The 17,920-nt window shown below is 36.4% G+C and overlaps 1 protein-coding gene across 1 annotated transcript; it reads left to right on the top strand.

Moving 5' to 3' along the window:
- The first annotated feature begins 527 nt into the window (after window positions 1-527).
- Window positions 528-7,705, top strand: LOC149229176 (protein NRT1/ PTR FAMILY 7.2-like). The gene is made up of 6 exons (XM_089378516.1): window positions 528-788; window positions 3,316-3,428; window positions 4,835-4,982; window positions 5,279-5,496; window positions 5,711-6,276; window positions 6,442-7,705. The coding sequence occupies exons 2-6, from the start codon at window positions 3,345-3,347 to the stop codon at window positions 7,301-7,303; spliced, it is 1,878 nt and encodes a 625-aa protein (XP_089234642.1). The 5' UTR covers window positions 528-788; window positions 3,316-3,344; the 3' UTR covers window positions 7,304-7,705.
- The last annotated feature ends 10,215 nt before the right edge of the window (window positions 7,706-17,920 follow it).

Below are 17,920 nucleotides of genomic sequence, written 5' to 3'. Positions count from 1 at the left end.
TACCCAATTTTATCAGGATCGTGACAAAATTTCTAAAATTTCCATTATTAAATTAGCTCTTATGCTTATTCAATATAGTATAACAAGTGAAATGTAACATCCAATGTAATATTCAATGCAGCTGTGGCTGAAATTTGTTCACAAAGCAGTTGAACAGCCGATCCTTTTTCCCTGGTACGATTCCTGATGTGATGTGCTTATCATGCGTTTCAAGGACTGAAAATGACTGAATGACACGTGTGAGGACTAAGGCCGTCCTGAGCAGTCTATTTCAAATTGACAGATCTAATCACATTTTACAATTTGTCGTCTTTCAATTTTACAGTGTGCAGAAATCGGGAGAAAAGCAGGGCATCACAACCGGAATGGCGCCCGGCCCGCCAGGCCGCCCCACCGTGTCTGCTTTTCTCTCGGGTAAGCTGGCTCTGATGTAAGCTTACGTCATAGACGTGATAATGCACCGCCCCCAGCCATGAACAATTGCTTATATAAGCGCAGCTCATTGCCGTGTTTAGATAACATGGTCTGCAGATCTGCTAGATGGTGGTTAACTGTTTGGGCAGATTCGTAGATTGTTCTTTCTCTAGCGGGTTCAGCACCTAAGATGTGCTGTACCTGTATCTGTATTCTTTCATATTCTCCCGAATATTTCATACTGGATGCAAAATTCTGGCATGAAAACGTATCTCTGAGGAAGTTATTTTCATTTTCAGCGTGAAGCAATCGAGTTTAAACGAATTGTTTGTTAGGATTCTGGTGCTCGTAAATTCTGCATTATTTCTTCTTTGGTATTCCAGTCGAAATCTCTTACACGCTAAAGCAATTTGCTTATTGATTTTTACTTGATCGTCATTTTAGTTGAACCAGATATCATTTTGCAGCATTTGTACAAATATGTAATATGCTCTGAAACTACTTTTATAAGCGACGCTGCGTTTTATCTCTGTCTTACTGTCAGAAATAATTAGGTCCAGCTTGGAAAGTTCAAAATTCAAAATCACCTTCGGAGATAATTTTTTATATCGGTGATTTACATCTTTGGTAATATATAGCTCTGAATCTGGCTTTTTTTGATGAAACAACTCCGCCTTATAAATCACTCACTCAAATACTTTTGACTGGCTTGCTGGGAAGGATTTTTGCTTACATATTTGATTGTCTAAACTAGAATGACGAACAGCCCTCCTTGTTGCGTATTTTGGGTCAGGGAGAAATATAAATTTCTTATTTCCTTTAAAACTTTACTGACTTGATCTCAATCTGTCTGCTTTTCACAAGTGTAGAGGCTATGTTGTTCTTTTGAGACTTTTAATACTGTTACAATCGGAATACTGCTCCATTTCGAAATTTACCGTTAAATCCCGGCATAACTTTCTTGGTCGGTCTGCCTGTGTATTACGCTGAACCGACGCTATTCCTTAACCGGTGCAACGGAACCATCATGTTCCTGTTTGTACAGACTATCAGCGCCTGCTTCGATCCGATGCTGAGAAAAAGGATTGACGGCGTCCGTTAAAATGAGTCAAGCACTGTTAAGTCCCGTTAGCATGTATGGTTGGACTTTGAAGGATTTTATTTTATTTAGTTATTAATTTTCTTTTAAAGGTGGTTGGTTGAGGTGTAAATCTTAGAGAAAGGATATGAAAGAAAGAAATGTAGGCTTGCTAAAGGTTGGCTTAATCAACGTGGAAGAAGGTTGGTGTAGGTTATGTTGAGTGACATTTAGAAGGATTTTGATGGCTTAGATTTTTTTAGGCAGGGATTCTAGTTTAATTGGTGGCAGGGTAGGAATTTCAAATCTTAAAAACCTATTAAATTTTGATATTTTCTGTAACTCTAGTGTTTGTTTAGAGCATTTTTAACCAAAAAAAAATGTTCACTGGAACGGGTGGCAGGGTAGGAATTTCAAATCTTAAACACTTATCAAATTTTGATATTTTCTGCAACTCTAGTGTTTGTTTAGATCATTTTAACAAAAAAATGTTGACTGGAAAAGAAAAATTTGGACAATATTTAATGGGCAAATCACCTAGTGACTAACAATTTCCCATAAAATTCCATCTGACTAGTGAATCCCAATTAGATTGCAATTTTTTCTACACAGAGTAATCTCATAAATCATGGACATGCTAGCAAATCAAAAGAAAATAAAATGGTAGCCTAACGAGGTCACAATTTCTCAGGAAATAATAGAAACTTTTGCAGGATTTTGAAGAAACCAACAGAAATTTACTGAAACTCAGGTTAAAGTTGTGAAGTTTCAGGATTTTGGGTGCTGAATGATTCTGGAGAGTACTGAATCAATTCCACCGTTAAAAAACTATTCAAACACTCAGGAGTTTGGATTTCTTATAAAAAAAATTCCCCAGATTCAAGCGAAAATTTCACCATCCTAGAAAAATTGTGGCCTCACCCCAATTAAATCAAGCACCCATAGAGTATCTCTTCTGCCTGACTTCAATTTCGTACGCTATTTTCTTATAACAAATTTCTCCACTAAAATGCCTTCACAGCCTGAACGAGTTCATTGCTAATTACAGTGCTCCATATTCGGGATGAAGTCTTTGTGCCAATTGTTAAAATGGCATAACACCCTGTTTACGGGCCTGTTATAGACTCTAGAGTAGGTAGCCCAATTAATCCCTTAGACTTGCGTGTCCAAGCGCGCCATCCCCCAGTAAAGATTGCAAACCGTCTAAAATTCGAAGCAACCATTGTCCTACGATCGGGTTAAACTCAGGGAGGAGGTGTTCGTCCGAGAACTTGTAGCTCCACCGATTGACAAGTTAAAAGACAAAGAAAGAATATGCAACTGTATCTCATAGAGAATAGGCGAACTATTTTGCATGGCACAGTAGCCTCTTTTTACGATAAACAACAGTAGGAATTCAACATATACTGTAATTTATATATAACTGCATCTGCTTCAGTTTCTGAGAACTGGGCCCAGATTCGAACAGAGTTTTAAAGATCGATTTTTTTATACTGATACTCTTCTTGAATTTGGGGATAATTCTAACATGCTAGAGAAAGTCGAGGTTTGCATCGGTAGGGTTTTAGATTAGCAAGTTATTCAAGGATTAAAATCCTAAAAGTGTCTGTGATCATCTCCCTCCTCTTCGGACACAACTTACAACAATAAAACTAAATTAGAAAGCTTCAAGTGTCTATTATTCAAGTCCGTTGAATTCTGTATGTTTCGTTTCGATAACTAATTGTTTTGTTCAATAGATCTTTAATTATTTCTGAGAAATTAATGCGACCAGATTTTGGGAGGGGAGATGGTCAATAACATTGCCTGAGTTTAACTTTCAGGTTTATAGATCTTCACCAACCAGATCAAAATGGAGCAGCTCAACAGTCACGTTACCATACCCGAAAGTCAAAATTCGGAGACGGGAAAATTACCTAAGGATGCTTATGTCAAGGTAATCTTTCCTTTCTACGAGATGACATGACATACGAATTGTTTTTATTTTTATTTTTTAATATCTAAAAATAGTGTAAGTAGCAAACAGCCCCAAAGTCATTAATAACATGAATCTGTGACTGGGTAAAGGGTGAGATCTCCAAACACTCTCATTCATGTTATTAATCACGAGGGGATGTGACGCATACCCCTGAACCTTATGACTTATGACAATCGGTCAATATTAATCAATTAATATATAGACTCTATTTCACCTTTGATTCTAAACCTTGTCTCTTCAGAAAAAAACTTATAAGTCTTAAAAAGTAAAGTTGTATGACAGCCGATAAAATCCTATTTTTGGAATAAGAGTCACTCAAGGTAATTTTACATGATAAGAAATCAAATCCTTTGCCTTCTGGAAAAGGGCACTCAAGGTTGTCAAAATCTTTTTTGTTCGGATACTAGGTATTCATATCTTTCAACTCATTTTCTAGTAAAATTGATTCCAAAAATTTAACAAAAAATATATCGAACCTAAATTTTATAGACAAATTTGATCACAAATTTAGTAAGAATTATATCAGAATTTTACTTTTGCAATGAGAATTTTGTTTATACAAAAAAACCAATTTTTGGAATTTGTCAAGATGATTCAATTCTATTAGTATTTTTTAAAACGTTATAAAACTTTAATTTATTGGAGAAAAACAAATCAGAAAAAGTGTAGTCTTATTTTTAGATGTTTTTGTCTTTTTAGGTTATTTTATTGGTTAATTATATTGAAAATTTAATAGTTATTTTTTGGAATCCCAAATTTCAATTATATAATTTGCAAAATTCAAATGATTAGTAAGCTTTTAAGAGACTAAATCTATTTTGTATTGAAAATTAATTTTAAATAATTAAAATTTACAAAATTGTCAAAAATTGCATCTTTCAAAAATGAATTAAAAATAAAAACAATAACAAAAATAGGATGCAACTATAATTGTTTTTTCAAATTCCAATAAAAACTCCAAAAAGGTGAAATAGTTAGACCAAGTAAGGATGGATAGATAATAGACCAATTTAAATGGGAGTTGTTTTTAGAGGGACTTTTGGGACTTTCAGGGTCCGATTCTTTGGAAAATTTTGAGTTGAAATTTTTACTTGTATTACTTAAACTGATTTTTTTTATTGTATATATAGATTAGCACCCTCAAAAACCCCTATGGCACTTTGATTGTGCACGAGTTACCTATCAAACTTGTGATTTCAATAAATCCTTGCAATATTTTAAAAAAATTAAACCAGAAAAACCCACTAAAAAACTTCCAAAAAATCTCATTAATACAACTACTCAATTTAAATACACCTTTGAATCCTATTACATTAATCATATGCAGAGCATAATTGGAATCCTATTACATTAATCATATGCAGGGAAAGGAGCACAAAAGGAATGATTTCAATGGTCCGCATACGAAAGAGAATGACGTTGAGCATACCCTAGACGGTACCGTTGACAGGTTCGGCCGGCAGGCTATCAGAGCCCGGACTGGTGGCTGGAAGTCTGGAATATTAATATTAAGTATGTCTGAACTCTTTCCGTTTTGTTCAGTCACTTCCAAATATTTATCGGCAATTATTTATTGTGCTAAATTAAGCTTATAACTTTTCTGTTGGCTGGTATGCTACTGGACATACCCACAAACTAAACCCGCGGTTATCCACCGTCATACCTCTGTGTATTTTTTAGTGTGAACTACATGGTGTGGTATCTCGAACTCTGCTCCACAAAAATAACTCGTTATTGTGAGATCGCTGAAAGACGAGTTTAATTATTCTGTATTCTGACTACTTGTACTGCTTGTCCATGTAAAATAGTTAATCAAGGATTGGCAACGCTTGCGTTCTTTGGGGTGGGTGTAAACCTGGTTCTATTCTTGACGAGAGTGCTTCATCAGAGCAATGCATCGGCAGCAAATAATGTGAGCAAGTGGACTGGAACTGTTTATATCTTTTCTCTTCTTGGGGCATTTGTTAGTGATTCATACCTCGGACGCTATCGGACATGCACTCTGTTTCTCATCATTTTTGTAGTGGTGAGTCAAATTCTTAACTTTTTGCTCACTGATGTGCCTAGAACTGCCTGATACATTTCCAGACAGATACGTCAAGCATTTAAGGGGGTTGAGTGCTGTTTTGGCTGCACCCATTCTCTTGTAAGCCTGAAAAACTATTAAAATTCTCTTAACAGTATTTAATGGTATTGATCTATGAAGAAGTAGAGACTAAATTATGTTCTCTGGCAAACAGGGTTTGGTGCTTTTGGCATTATCATCTCAGCTGATCTTAGTGAAGCCTACTAACTGTGGAGACGGAAGCTTGAGTTGCCAATCTCCATCAACAATGGGGATTGGAGTGTTCTATTTATCAATCTACCTTGTGGCTTTAGGAAACGGAGGATACCAGCCCTCGATAGCGACGTTTGGTGCAGACCAATTTGATGAAGAAGATGACACAGAAAGACCCTCCAAAATAGCTTTCTTCAGCTGGTTCTACCTTGCCCTTAATCTTGGTTCTCTTTTCTCTAACACAATACTGGTCTACTTTGAAAACAATGGCTTGTGGGTATTAGGATTCTGGTTGTCTGCTTTAGCAGCGGGATTGTCCACGCTGTTATTTCTAGCAGGAACGCCCACTTATCGACATCGCATGCCTGGAGGTAACCCACTGCCGCGTTTCGCCCAAGTATTTGTGGCAGCGATTCTGAAATGGAGGTTGAAACGCCCATCAAATGCTCATAAGGACCTTTACGAGCTGCCCAGTACAGAAAGTGCAATCAGCGGATGCCGAAAGATACTGCACAGTGAAGGATTAAGGTCTGTATATGCGTAACCCCAATCTAAATATGCTAGGGAATTTAAGCACCTTTTCTGTTCCTCTCATTATTCAGTTCACCGCCTCTATGTGTCTATGATAAGTATTGTACCTTATGCTGGTTTTTCTCTTATTTCCATACTGATGGATTATATTGAATTTGTAAGGTTCCTTGACAAGGCGGCAATAGAAACAGATAATGACGCGGTGGATGCGAAAGGGAAGGCAAGTAGTCGATGGAGACTTTGCACAGTGACTCAAGTGGAAGAAGTAAAATGCATCCTGAGGTTGCTTCCCATCTGGTTGTGCACAATCATTTACTCAGTGGTGTTCACCCAAATGGCATCTTTGTTTGTGGAGCAGGGTGCTGCAATGAACACCTCCTTGGGTAGCTTCAATGTCCCACCTGCTGCAATGTCCATGTTTGATATTTTCAGTGTTGCTGTGTGGATAGCTTTATACAGGCGGGTGTTAGTTCCTTTTGGTTATAAAGTCACAGGCAATCCAAAGGGTTTCACCGAGCTACAGAGGATGGGAGTGGGGTTGATCGTGGGTATGCTCGCCATGGTTGCTGCTGCTGTAGTTGAGATTTATCGGCTGAAAGAAGTAGACAACAAAATCATACCCGACAGTCCGAGCTCCCTCAGCATTTTCTGGCAGATTCCTCAGTACGCTCTGATCGGTGCTTCGGAGGTGTTCATGTATGTGGGTCAGCTAGAATTTTTCAATAGTCAGGCCCCTGATGCACTCCGAAGCTTTGGAAGTGCCCTGTGCATGACCTCAATATCGTTTGGCAATTATGTGAGCAGTTTGCTGGTGACAGTCGTAATATATGTGACAGAGAAGGAAGATAGACCGGGTTGGATACCTGCCAATCTGAACAAGGGGCATATGGATCGCTTCTACCTGTTATTAGCAGCCCTCACATCAATTGACTTCATTGTCTATATTTTGTGCTCTAGATCCTATACCAACATTGCAGTTTACAAAGAATCTACTGAGGACGAAGAACTAGCTCAGATCAAATAAGTCTTTTCTTCCTTCCTTCGCAAGGTTCTGTGTATAGATGCAAGAGTTTGCTATAGTAAAGTGGATGTATAAAGTAGAACAACCACTTTGAACTTTTTTTATTGTAAGCTAAAAAGCTTCGAAGAGCTGGCCTGAAAGGTAACGAACAGAGAATAGTGAAAGAGTTTTAACAATAAATTAATTTGTTCATAAGTTTGGTGCATTTAATTAAATGTTCTTACACTTATAAACATGTAAGTCATAGTTCTGACACAGATTCCATGGCAACACAATTTGGGGCTACCGTGTATTCAACTGCTGGCTCCAAGTTCACACAGATTCTATCATAAAGCAATTTGGGCTTAACCTGGATTCAACTGCTGACTGTAAGTTCAAGTTTATATTCAAGAGTATTTAAATCAATCAGGCTTTGCTCCATTGAAGTTCAAAAGACAAAGCCCTTACCTGCCTCTTTATTTTTAATTATCTAAAATGTTAAATATTTTTATTTTAGTATCCTATTACTCAAAACAAAATGATTCAACAATCTTCAAGGGAAGTATCTGGACCATGTGGTTGAAAGCAAACACTTTGACACGAGGCCGTTTTAAAAATAAAAATAAATCAATCAACTAATTAAAAAAATAAAAATTATTTATCACATTAAAAAATGGTTTTTTACAATCCCTTTTTTACCTTAATTTTACAATATCTAACAAATATTGCATAAAATTTATTTTTCTCAATTTCACAAAATCATTATTACATGATAATGACATCTTTTGGATTTAATCATATATTCCTTTTATAATGCAACGTCAATTTACATTGACATTCGACCTTTACTTTAGCTTGTTTAAAAGTGAATTCTTAAATTTACATAACTTGTGAATACAAATACACAAGATCTATTAGAGATTTCATATCTATGTTAAGGTGTATACCTTATTAGATGTACAACAAATAAAACATAAAATGATTATGTGTAAATTTAAGAATATATTAAAATTTATTGGACATTACTTCAAGATATTCACTTCTTTTCTAAATTAATTTATAGGAAATATTATATGAAATTAACATTTAAACTTTTTATTGGATTTATGTTAAAATCTTTCTCATATTAAATTAATATTAATAATGTATTATTATATGGTTTATATTATATCTTTAGTCTAATATTTGAATGGAACTAAAAACTATGTACCAATGCATAAGTACACATTGAGAGATCAAATTTTTTGAGGTGCAAATCACTTTCATAGTGTAAAAATTGAAAAAATGTTTGTACATTGAGAGATTTAATTCCTATCAGTAGTTAGTGCTTAATAGATTTGTGGTTAATCCTTCTTATATATATATATATATATATATATATATATATATATATATATATATATAGGCACACACACACAAACTCACACTATGTGATAATTTTCATTGTTTAAATTGTATTTTTGAATGTATAAATGGACTTAATGCCTTAAAAATCTCTTTGGGAACTTGGATTATGTAATCTACATAACTCTAATTTGAACAAATATTTGTTGGATTTTTTACAAAAAATGAGCAAAAAAATATACTTGAAAAGGGACTAAAATGTGAAATAGTAAGATTATTTGAAATGTTTTAACCATAAGATTTATTTTTTCCAATTTCTTTATATAATATATACATTTAATTTTTTTAACTATATATAATATATACATCTAGTTGACATTCAATATTGACGGAATCTCATATCACACTCATATTGGTTTGTGGATTGCACCTCTCTTGATGCAAATATTATACCATAATGAGTTAATAGAACTAACTCATCAATGATATCATGCTAAAATTAATTTTGCATTCTTTTTCTAAGCTAATTTTCACCCATCTGTGACACTTCGGCATCAAATTTTAGTTAAGTTTTATCTCTTGTATATATTTTTCCAGCATTTATTGCAATAGTCAACATGCAAATTTTATTATTTGCTAAAGAGTATTTTTTTTCTTTTGTAAATTGCATCACTTAATATTCATTAAAATAGAAACATTACATATCGATCAATTTCAGATTCACCAAGAACCTGACATTCCATACATTGGTAGATAGGGGTACTGAGCAAAAAAACGGCTCCAAAAAATGGTAAGAGACACAATAATTGAGATGCAACTGAAAAGCATTGAAGAGAACAACACATTTACAAAGTAACAATAACACAAAATTTCCCCACAAACCAAACACTAAAGAAGAATGACCCAACAATGCATAAGTAACCACAAGTATGTTCAAAGAAATAAGAGAAGAATGCATAGTTAATGCTTCTCACAATAGTTACTGCAAATTTGAGCCCTACCTACCTTAAACACTGAAATCGGATGACCATCAACATGCATAGAAATCCAAAGCAACCAATGCCAAAGAGGCCACCAAGGAGATGAAAAACAAGAATCAACTTGACATAGCAAATTTCAAAAATGACATAGATAGGATAGTGAAAATATGAAGCCATTGTCATACATATTGATGAAAATATTGAATGCCTCAGCCTTACAAAGAATCTTGGGATTCTTTCTCACATTCGGTAGCCATGATTAGACAAAAACAAACAACATTGGTGATACCTTACATTTAGACAAAGGTAATTCAAAATTCTCCATGACACTACAATCCCAAAAACACGCACCTGTAACCTTAACAATAGGTTTATGAACCAAAGCAAGTTGAAACTACCAAAATGAACCTGTAACTAGAGTTAGATGCCCAAAATCAAAGCAAAAGGTAGAAGACCAGCGAAAGCTAGTCTTGATTAGAGGAGATAATGGTCAAGTCATGTGCATTGTCCACTAGAGGGTCAGTGGGATCACCAAACAAGCTAGTGAAGTCACCTAAATTAGAATCTGACAATAGAAAACTTTCAACATTAGCCAATTACAAATCCACATTCCCTCGATAGAACCTTAAATTCCTAAGCATACATTTGATATCTTCAAGTGAATAAAACACACTATATTTATCAACCTATTTATCCTTAAATATTAAATGAAACGAGGTATCCATATATTGGTGAAGGGCCAAGGAATTCAGGAAATGAAGTCTCCGTTTCCTGAATCGACTAGGATCAGTGACCTAAGTCATATCTTCTCCAACAATATTTGAATGTGAGTGATATGGACATTCACGAAAACACTTTGACTCGAGTAAGAGGATTTCCTTCCTCACTTCTAAGGGAATCACATCGAAAAAAGTCTCAACTAAATCATCAGAAAAAGGATGAATGTGTTTATGCCCAACAATATTGATGCCATCCCTCCTACTCATCATTCTCTGGCTAGGAGGCATGAGTACAATGACAAAGGAACAAATTGAACAACCACTAAGAGACCCTCTACCATTAAAAAAAGATGTAGAATGAAGTATTGGTCATCGAAACCTTGAGCGAAAGGCTAGGAGGTCATCACTCACTTACCACAATAGGGGTCCAAACCCCATTAAATTATCAAATTCCCCACAATACAAAGGCATAATGATCCAAGTAGGTATTTCGGGCCACCCACCTATTCCACTTCACCCTGCAACACTATTTCCTTTCATTTTCCTAATTTATGCATAGTTTATTAGTTTTGGTAGTTTTTCAGGTCCTGAACTTTTGGAGCCATTTTGAGGCCCTAAATGATGAATTTTAGTAAAATGGGCAAAGTCTTAGTCTATCACAAATATTTGCAGTCGAAAGTTGTTGTCATTAAATAGATATTTTTAATGAGATATTTTACACTTCAAACGAAGTTCATATTCCAATGTGACGACCTTAGGAAGTTGGCATACCAACTAACCCTAATGAGACCCACAAACATTTGGCGTTTCATCTCCCAGGGTTAGGATTTTGGATGTTTAGGGTTTTTCGTTGTTATTAAATAATAAAAATGCCTCAAAGCCTCATTATAATAGAGTTCAAAATTCATGTAGTCGTCACATCTCTTCTCAGAGATAATCTACCACCACCTGCATGAGTTTGTTTATCTTATGTATGTAAAAAAATTTCAACAATTGCTATTTAATTAATTGAAATTTTGTTTCACTATATCTTTGTGTTTTGGTTTTGAATATGTAATTCATTCATTCCTACATAAATCTCGATCAATGGTACACTGATCCAGATTTATGCAGAGCCTCTAGGTCCCAACCTTGTTCTTTACGAGTATCATTAGGTTCCCACAAGGTGAGGAACTTTGTAAGGTGTCCCATTTTTGTAGCAACTCCTAGATTCGCTGCTTGATTTCTTCGTTTTCTAGAAGAGAGTGGTGGTATATTGACCCATTAGGTAGTCTGAGGTGATTAGGGATTTAGATCGATCAAATTCTTGCCCTAACAGTGCAAAGGTACCCTTGTGGGTGAGGAGAAGATGTCTTTGTATTCTTCCATGACCTTATCCACATACTTCTGCTGCGTGGAGGAACCCTTCCCAGGGGCCATGATCTTCCCATTACTTTGAGAGTGAGGCAAAAAGAAAAAAAAAATCCCGACCTGGGAGATGATATAACTACATTTCTTAGAAAAGATCAAAGAAATAGTGGTAGGCAAAATTTTCCTCATCTCATGGAGGCACTCAATGCAATGGGGACCATTTCTTGCTAAGGGGGAGGATTGATCCCGGTGGATATTAGTGGTTACTTTCCTATTCCACATAGAGCCCCAACACTATTTCCTTTGAGTTTCCTAATTTCTAACATAGTTTACTATTTTTTGCATCTTTTTGTGTCCTAAACTTCTGACGCTATTTTGAGGCCCTATGTTGAAAAATGCAGCAAAAAATTCTCAATTTGATTTTTCCTTTGATTAAATTGAGGAAATTTGAATTTCCACCTCAATAGACAACTTGGATGATGTTAACTTATGTAACATGGCTTGTGTCATCCAGTTTACTCAGTCAATTTGAGTTGGAGGAGTTAGAGTTCAATTCTGCATGTGTGATTCCTAATTTGTAGCAATCAAGGTCAGTTATCTTAGGTTGTTTTAAGTTAAACTAGTTCCAACTTTTAGAGGAACTAGTGGAAGTTCAATTAAGCAGTGGGACTTTAGTCAAACTCAATGATTATCCATTTAACTAATCATTCAACCTAAAATAGCTGGTGCATGCAGAGAATTCGAGTTACCTAGTTTTGGTGGAGATTCCAAGTCAGTGTAACATCACTTGTAAACGACTCTTAAGTGTATAGGTGTTGCATGCAGTCAAATGATCAACATATGGAATTGCGCAATTCAATTAGAGGAATTTCCTAAATAATAGGGGCTAATTCCTTAAGGAAAAGTGCAAGGAAATAGGAGCTCAAGTCGAGGAAACTTTTTGACTAATTCTGGGTTAGAGTCTTTCAATGAGCAAAGAGATAGGTTATGCACTTGCAGGGTGTGCTCAGTTGAGAAAATAAATTGTAATACATCTCTATTCATTTGAATAATGCAAATAGGCATTAGGGTGTTTAGCAGATTGTTTTCCCCAGATAAAAATATTTGTTGCATGTCTGTTATTTCTTCTAGCATGTCTAATATTTTTGTTCTAAATTGTGAATTAATGTTCACAGAGTAATAGAGCAGGTCCATGTCTTGTTTTTGATTAAAACTTCATAAGAAGTTGCAAATCTACAACCTCATTTCTACATGGTATCAAAGCTGAATTCACATTAGAGCAAGAAATTCGAAGTCTGAGAGGTTTGATTTTGAAAATCAGTGTAACAGGATTTCTTCAGAGCTGAGAATATGTCCTTCAATGGACTAAGGCTAAAGTATTCCTTAGAAGGCACCTCAAATTTTGTTGCATGGAAGGACTACATGGATGTAGTATTAGATGACAATGGATTGGTACAATACATCAAGTCAAATGTTGCAAAACTACAAGCATCTTATGCCCGAAATCTTTCATAGTAGAAGAAAGATGTAGCTAAGGTGAGGAGAATAATATTGGAGGGAGTACAGGATCATATTGTCTCGAATATCCATAGAAAATAAACTTTGTTCACAATTTGGAAAGCACTGACAATATTGTTCGAGAATAATAGTGACCACAAGAAGTTGGCACTCAAGGATAAACTTTGAAGTATCAAGATGCAGAAGAATGACACAATTCCACGGTATCTGAGAAAGTTTACATAGTGTCATGATCAACTTGGTGAGGTCAGTGTCAATGTACCTAAAGAAGACTTGATATGCCTAGCTATTTTGGGCATTCCCAAGAGCTGGCATAGCTATCAAGATTCGGTGAATGGCAGGGAGAAACTACCAAATTGGGAGCGCTTGTGCTCTGATTTGGTATCTGAGGAAATAAGGTGGAATATTATAGATGGGACTTCATCCAAGTGTGAGGATGAAGAAAACTTTGCATTAGATGGAAATGCAAAGAAGGAAAAAGAGAAGAAATCCCAATCCAAACTAGAATCCAGTCAAAAGGGCAAGAAGAAAGATTTGTCAAAAATTAAATGCTTCCATTGTCATGAATTTGGGCACTATGCCATGAAGTGTCCACACAAGAAGACCTCAGGAGGAAAAATAGGTGAAGCTTTGGCTTCACATTTCAAGCTTGACTTTACCGTCATTGTATGCATGGCTAGCACAGTGATGGGGGGCATGTGGTACTTAGACTCAGGTTTATCATTCCACATGACGACAAATAAAGATGTTTTCAGTGACCTAGAAGAAAAATATTTGCACATGCACATTGAGATGGGGGACGACGGAAGGTATAACACGATCGAGATTGGTATAGTCACCTTTTAGAGGGAGTCGGGCTCCCCCCTAAGGCTCAAGGATGTCATGTTCATTCGGGGCCTAAAGAAAATGTCATATCTATTGCAGTTTTGTAATACCATGGTTATGATGTGAACTTCAGCAAAGAAAAGGCATTCCTGAGACACATATCCATGAGATAGTTGAAGCAGTTTAGCGTTCATGTAAAGAACCTATACAAGCTAGCTGTGGAGGATTGTGCTGCATTGAGAACAGAGGTGGAAATGGAGCAGAGTCATGATGTCGATGAAATTTGGCATAAAGGACTTGGCCATTTGCATCATGGTGCTTTAGAGATCATCTAGCAGATAACCATAGGCCTCCCCAAAGGACCACTTGAGCAACAGGATGTATGCAAAGGATGTACTTTGGGGAATTACACAAAATCCACATTCCACGATTGGGACAACAAAGAACATGTAGTCCTAGAAAGGATCCACTCTGATGTCGGTGGACCTTTCTTGATAGCCTCCACTGCCAAACACAAATATTTTTTCATTTTTATTTATGACTTCTCACGGAAGTGTTGGATCTTCTTCATGCGGAAGAAGGATGATCCATTCTCCAAGTTCGTAGAATTCAAGTCACTGGTTGAGAAAGAAGTGTGCAAAAAGGTGAAGGCGCTCAGGAGCGATAATGGAGGTGAGTACGTGTCGAATGAATTTAAAAATTTCTATATAAAAGACGACATTCAATGAAATTTGATAGCACCCCACAACCCATAGTAGAATGGGGTGGCTGAGAGAAAGAACCATAGCATTGTGGGAGTAGCAAGGTGATTTTGTATGACCAAGGCCTACCTCTGCATTTGTGGAATGAGGCATGCAACATAGTAGTCTATCAGAACTAGAGTCCTCACCAGATTCTAGGCACGATTACACCAGAGAAGGCTTTCTCGGGGATAAAGTTGGATGTGTCGTACTTCAGGATTTTTGGAATCTCTGTTTACTGCCATGTCTCGAAAGAATCAAGGAAGAAGCTAGAGCTGACAACGGAATTGGGGGTATTTGTGGGTTACACAGAAACTCCCCACCACTAGCGTGTGTACTTTCCATCTCTCAGAATGACAGTTGTGTGAAGGGATGTCAAATTTGACAAAGATAAAGCCATGTGGTGTTGTCTTTAGAGGGAGCTTCAGATCCCACGAGAAGAGGAGCTTTTAGCTCCAAAGGAGGAACCTAAAGAAGTTGTGGAGTAGACACAAGTTGAGGAGAAGAGAGTGGAAACAACCACTCAAGTAGAACCATCCATAGAAGGTATAAAAAGGCCCAAGGGAGTTGAGATACTTGTACAAGATGCGAGGGAGAATGTGGGTGCTCCTTTAAATCAACACATGTAAAGAAGGTCACCATATCAGTACATTGGCTACATGGTTCTAATGACTGAGCTTGTAGAGACTTAGCCATCCCCTTTCGAGGAAGAAGTAGAGCAACCTGTATGGGTTGATGCAATGGTGGAGGAATACGAATCCATTGTAATGAATAGTGTTTGGGAAGTAGTTCCAAGACAACCAAATAAATTAGTTAAGGGTTTGAGATGGATCTTCAAGGTAAGGCGTGAAATAGATAGAAGCATAGAAAAGTATAAGGCCAAATTTGTGGCCAAGGGGTACTCTCAAGTTGAGGAGATTGACTATGAGGAGACCATTACTCCTGTAGCATGGTACTCATCCATTAGATTAGTTCATGCTCTGGCTACGCAGATGGGGTGGAAGATCCTCCAGATGGATGTAGAAACAACATTCCTCAATGGATTTAATGAGGAGGAGGTGTATATCCAGCAACCAGAAAGATTTGAGACTTTTGATCAAGAGTCTCATGTGTGCAGACTAAATCGACTGTTGTACAACCTCAAGCAAGCACCCTGTGCTTGATACACTAGGATCGATAACTATCTCACTAGTTTGGGCTTCACCAAAAGTGAATCAAATGCAAACGTCTATCATATCTTGGTAGAAGGTAAATTGTTGATTGTTTTCTTATATGTTGATGATTTGATTTTAACTGGTGATGAGCAGTTAATCACATCTTTCAAGAAAGTTTGAAATGAAGGACATGGGTCTCAGGCACTACTTCCTCAGATTGGAAGTATGGCAAGGAAATGGGGAATTGTTTGTCTCTCAAGGAAAGTATGCCAACGAGATACTTCAGAGGTTCCGCATGGACAATTGCAAACCCATGGAGACACCTCTAGTGACCAACTAGAGGAAAGAGGATGTCACTTCAGGTGAGGAAGTGGATGCTACTATTTACCGGTAGTTGGTGGGTTCACTAATGTATCTTGTGAACACACGACCATATATGTGCTATGCAATTAACCAACTGAACCAAGCTATGGTTAGGCCAAAACATAGTTACCGATCAAACGAGAAAATTACCGATTACTTGTTTTTTGAGGTAGCAAAAAAAGGACATGATTTTGAAAAGTGGTTATTCACTATACACCTTTTTTTCGGGGATCATATTTTTAACCCTTCAAGTATCAGGTATGAACATTTTTTTAAATTTTAGTGATTTTCAAACTAATTTTGAAAAGTGTTGATGCAACATCAAGCCATTTTTTTAGAGGGCTTATTTTTGACACTTTCAAAATTTTTTATGTATCGAGTATGAACATTTTTTTAATTGTTAGTGATTTTCATGTTGGTAATAAAACATAAAATAAAAATAAAAAACATGACCCAAAATAAAATAAATAAATATAAATATTATATATATATATATATATATATATATATATATATATATAAACTTAAAAAAATGCAGCAAGAAATTCTCACTTTGATTTTTCCTCGATTAAATTGAGAAAATTTGAATTTCCACATCAACAAACAACTTGGATGATGTTAATTTCTATGACATGGCTTGTTTTACCCAAATTATTTAGTAAATTTGAGTTAGCGGAGTTAGAGTTAATTTTTGCATGTGTGATTAGTAATTTGTATCAATCAAGGTTAGTTATCTCAAGTTATTTTCAATTAAAGTAGTTCCAACTTTTGGAGGAACTAGCAGACAGTCAGTTAAGCAGTGGGACTTCAGTCAAACTCAATGATCATATAGTTAATTAGTCAATCAACCCAAAATAGGTAGCAATACAACTACCTTGCAGTTTGATGAAATAGTATCATCCTTGCTGATGGAGGAGATGAGACAGAAAAATATGGAGAGCCAGAATGGTGATGACTTGTCTGTACGAGGACTGTCCCAGAACAGAAACAAAAATAAGTCATCGAGTGGGAGATACAAATCTAGAGGGAGATCTAAATCTCCAGGAAAGCCTGGAAAGGTGGTGTGCTGGAAATGCGGAAAGGGAAGGGCACTACAAAAGGGACTGTAAATATAAAGCTCCTGACAAAGTTAAGGGATCTGATGATGCTCCTTCTGCAGAGGCAAAAACCATCTCAGATGAAGGTGGGGATGTGTACTTGGCTTCTTCAAGTACACATGTAGATCATGAGGCACGGTTGATTGACTCAGGTGCATCCTTTCACTTCACTCCCCATAGAGAGTGGTTCTGCGAGTATGAGAAATATGATGGTGGTGATGTCTTCTTGGGGTATGACAAGAAGGCTAGAATCATTGGTTGTGGAAAAGTAAAGTTGAAGTTGCAAGGTGGAAGGGTTAGAACACTTCTGGGTGTTCTGCATATTCCTGCATTAGCCAGAAATATAATTTCTGTAAGCAAGTTGGATGATGCAAGTGTAAAAACAATGTTTGAGAAGGATACCTACAAGATGGTTCAGGGAGCACTAGTACTGATGTGGGGGGTTCAGATTGGAACTCTGTACAAGCTGCAAGTTAGCACTATTGTTGATGGGGGCAACAGTTCTGTGGTTCCTGAAAGAGGAGTAGAAAATCTAGTGGTCTCTAGAGAGA

Source organism: Pinus tabuliformis, chromosome J (assembly GCF_031772625.1).
Source record: "Pinus tabuliformis cultivar Carrire ecotype Pingquan chromosome J, CPIR1, whole genome shotgun sequence".
NCBI classification, from domain to species: Eukaryota; Viridiplantae; Streptophyta; class Pinopsida; order Pinales; family Pinaceae; genus Pinus; species Pinus tabuliformis.
The sequence above is the reverse complement of the archived record's forward strand: the minus strand, read 5'-3'. Positions and strand labels throughout refer to the sequence as shown.

Excerpts from the sequence above, each read along its gene's own strand:
- LOC149229176 (XM_089378516.1), top strand. The coding sequence starts at position 3,345 with ATGGAGCAGCTCAACAGTCACGTTACCATACCCGAAAGTCAAAATTCG. Across the intron at positions 5,497-5,710 it reads TTCTCATCATTTTTGTAGTG|GGTTTGGTGCTTTTGGCATT; the intron begins GTGAGTCAAATT and ends TCTGGCAAACAG. Across the intron at positions 6,277-6,441 it reads CTGCACAGTGAAGGATTAAG|GTTCCTTGACAAGGCGGCAA; the intron begins GTCTGTATATGC and ends TGAATTTGTAAG.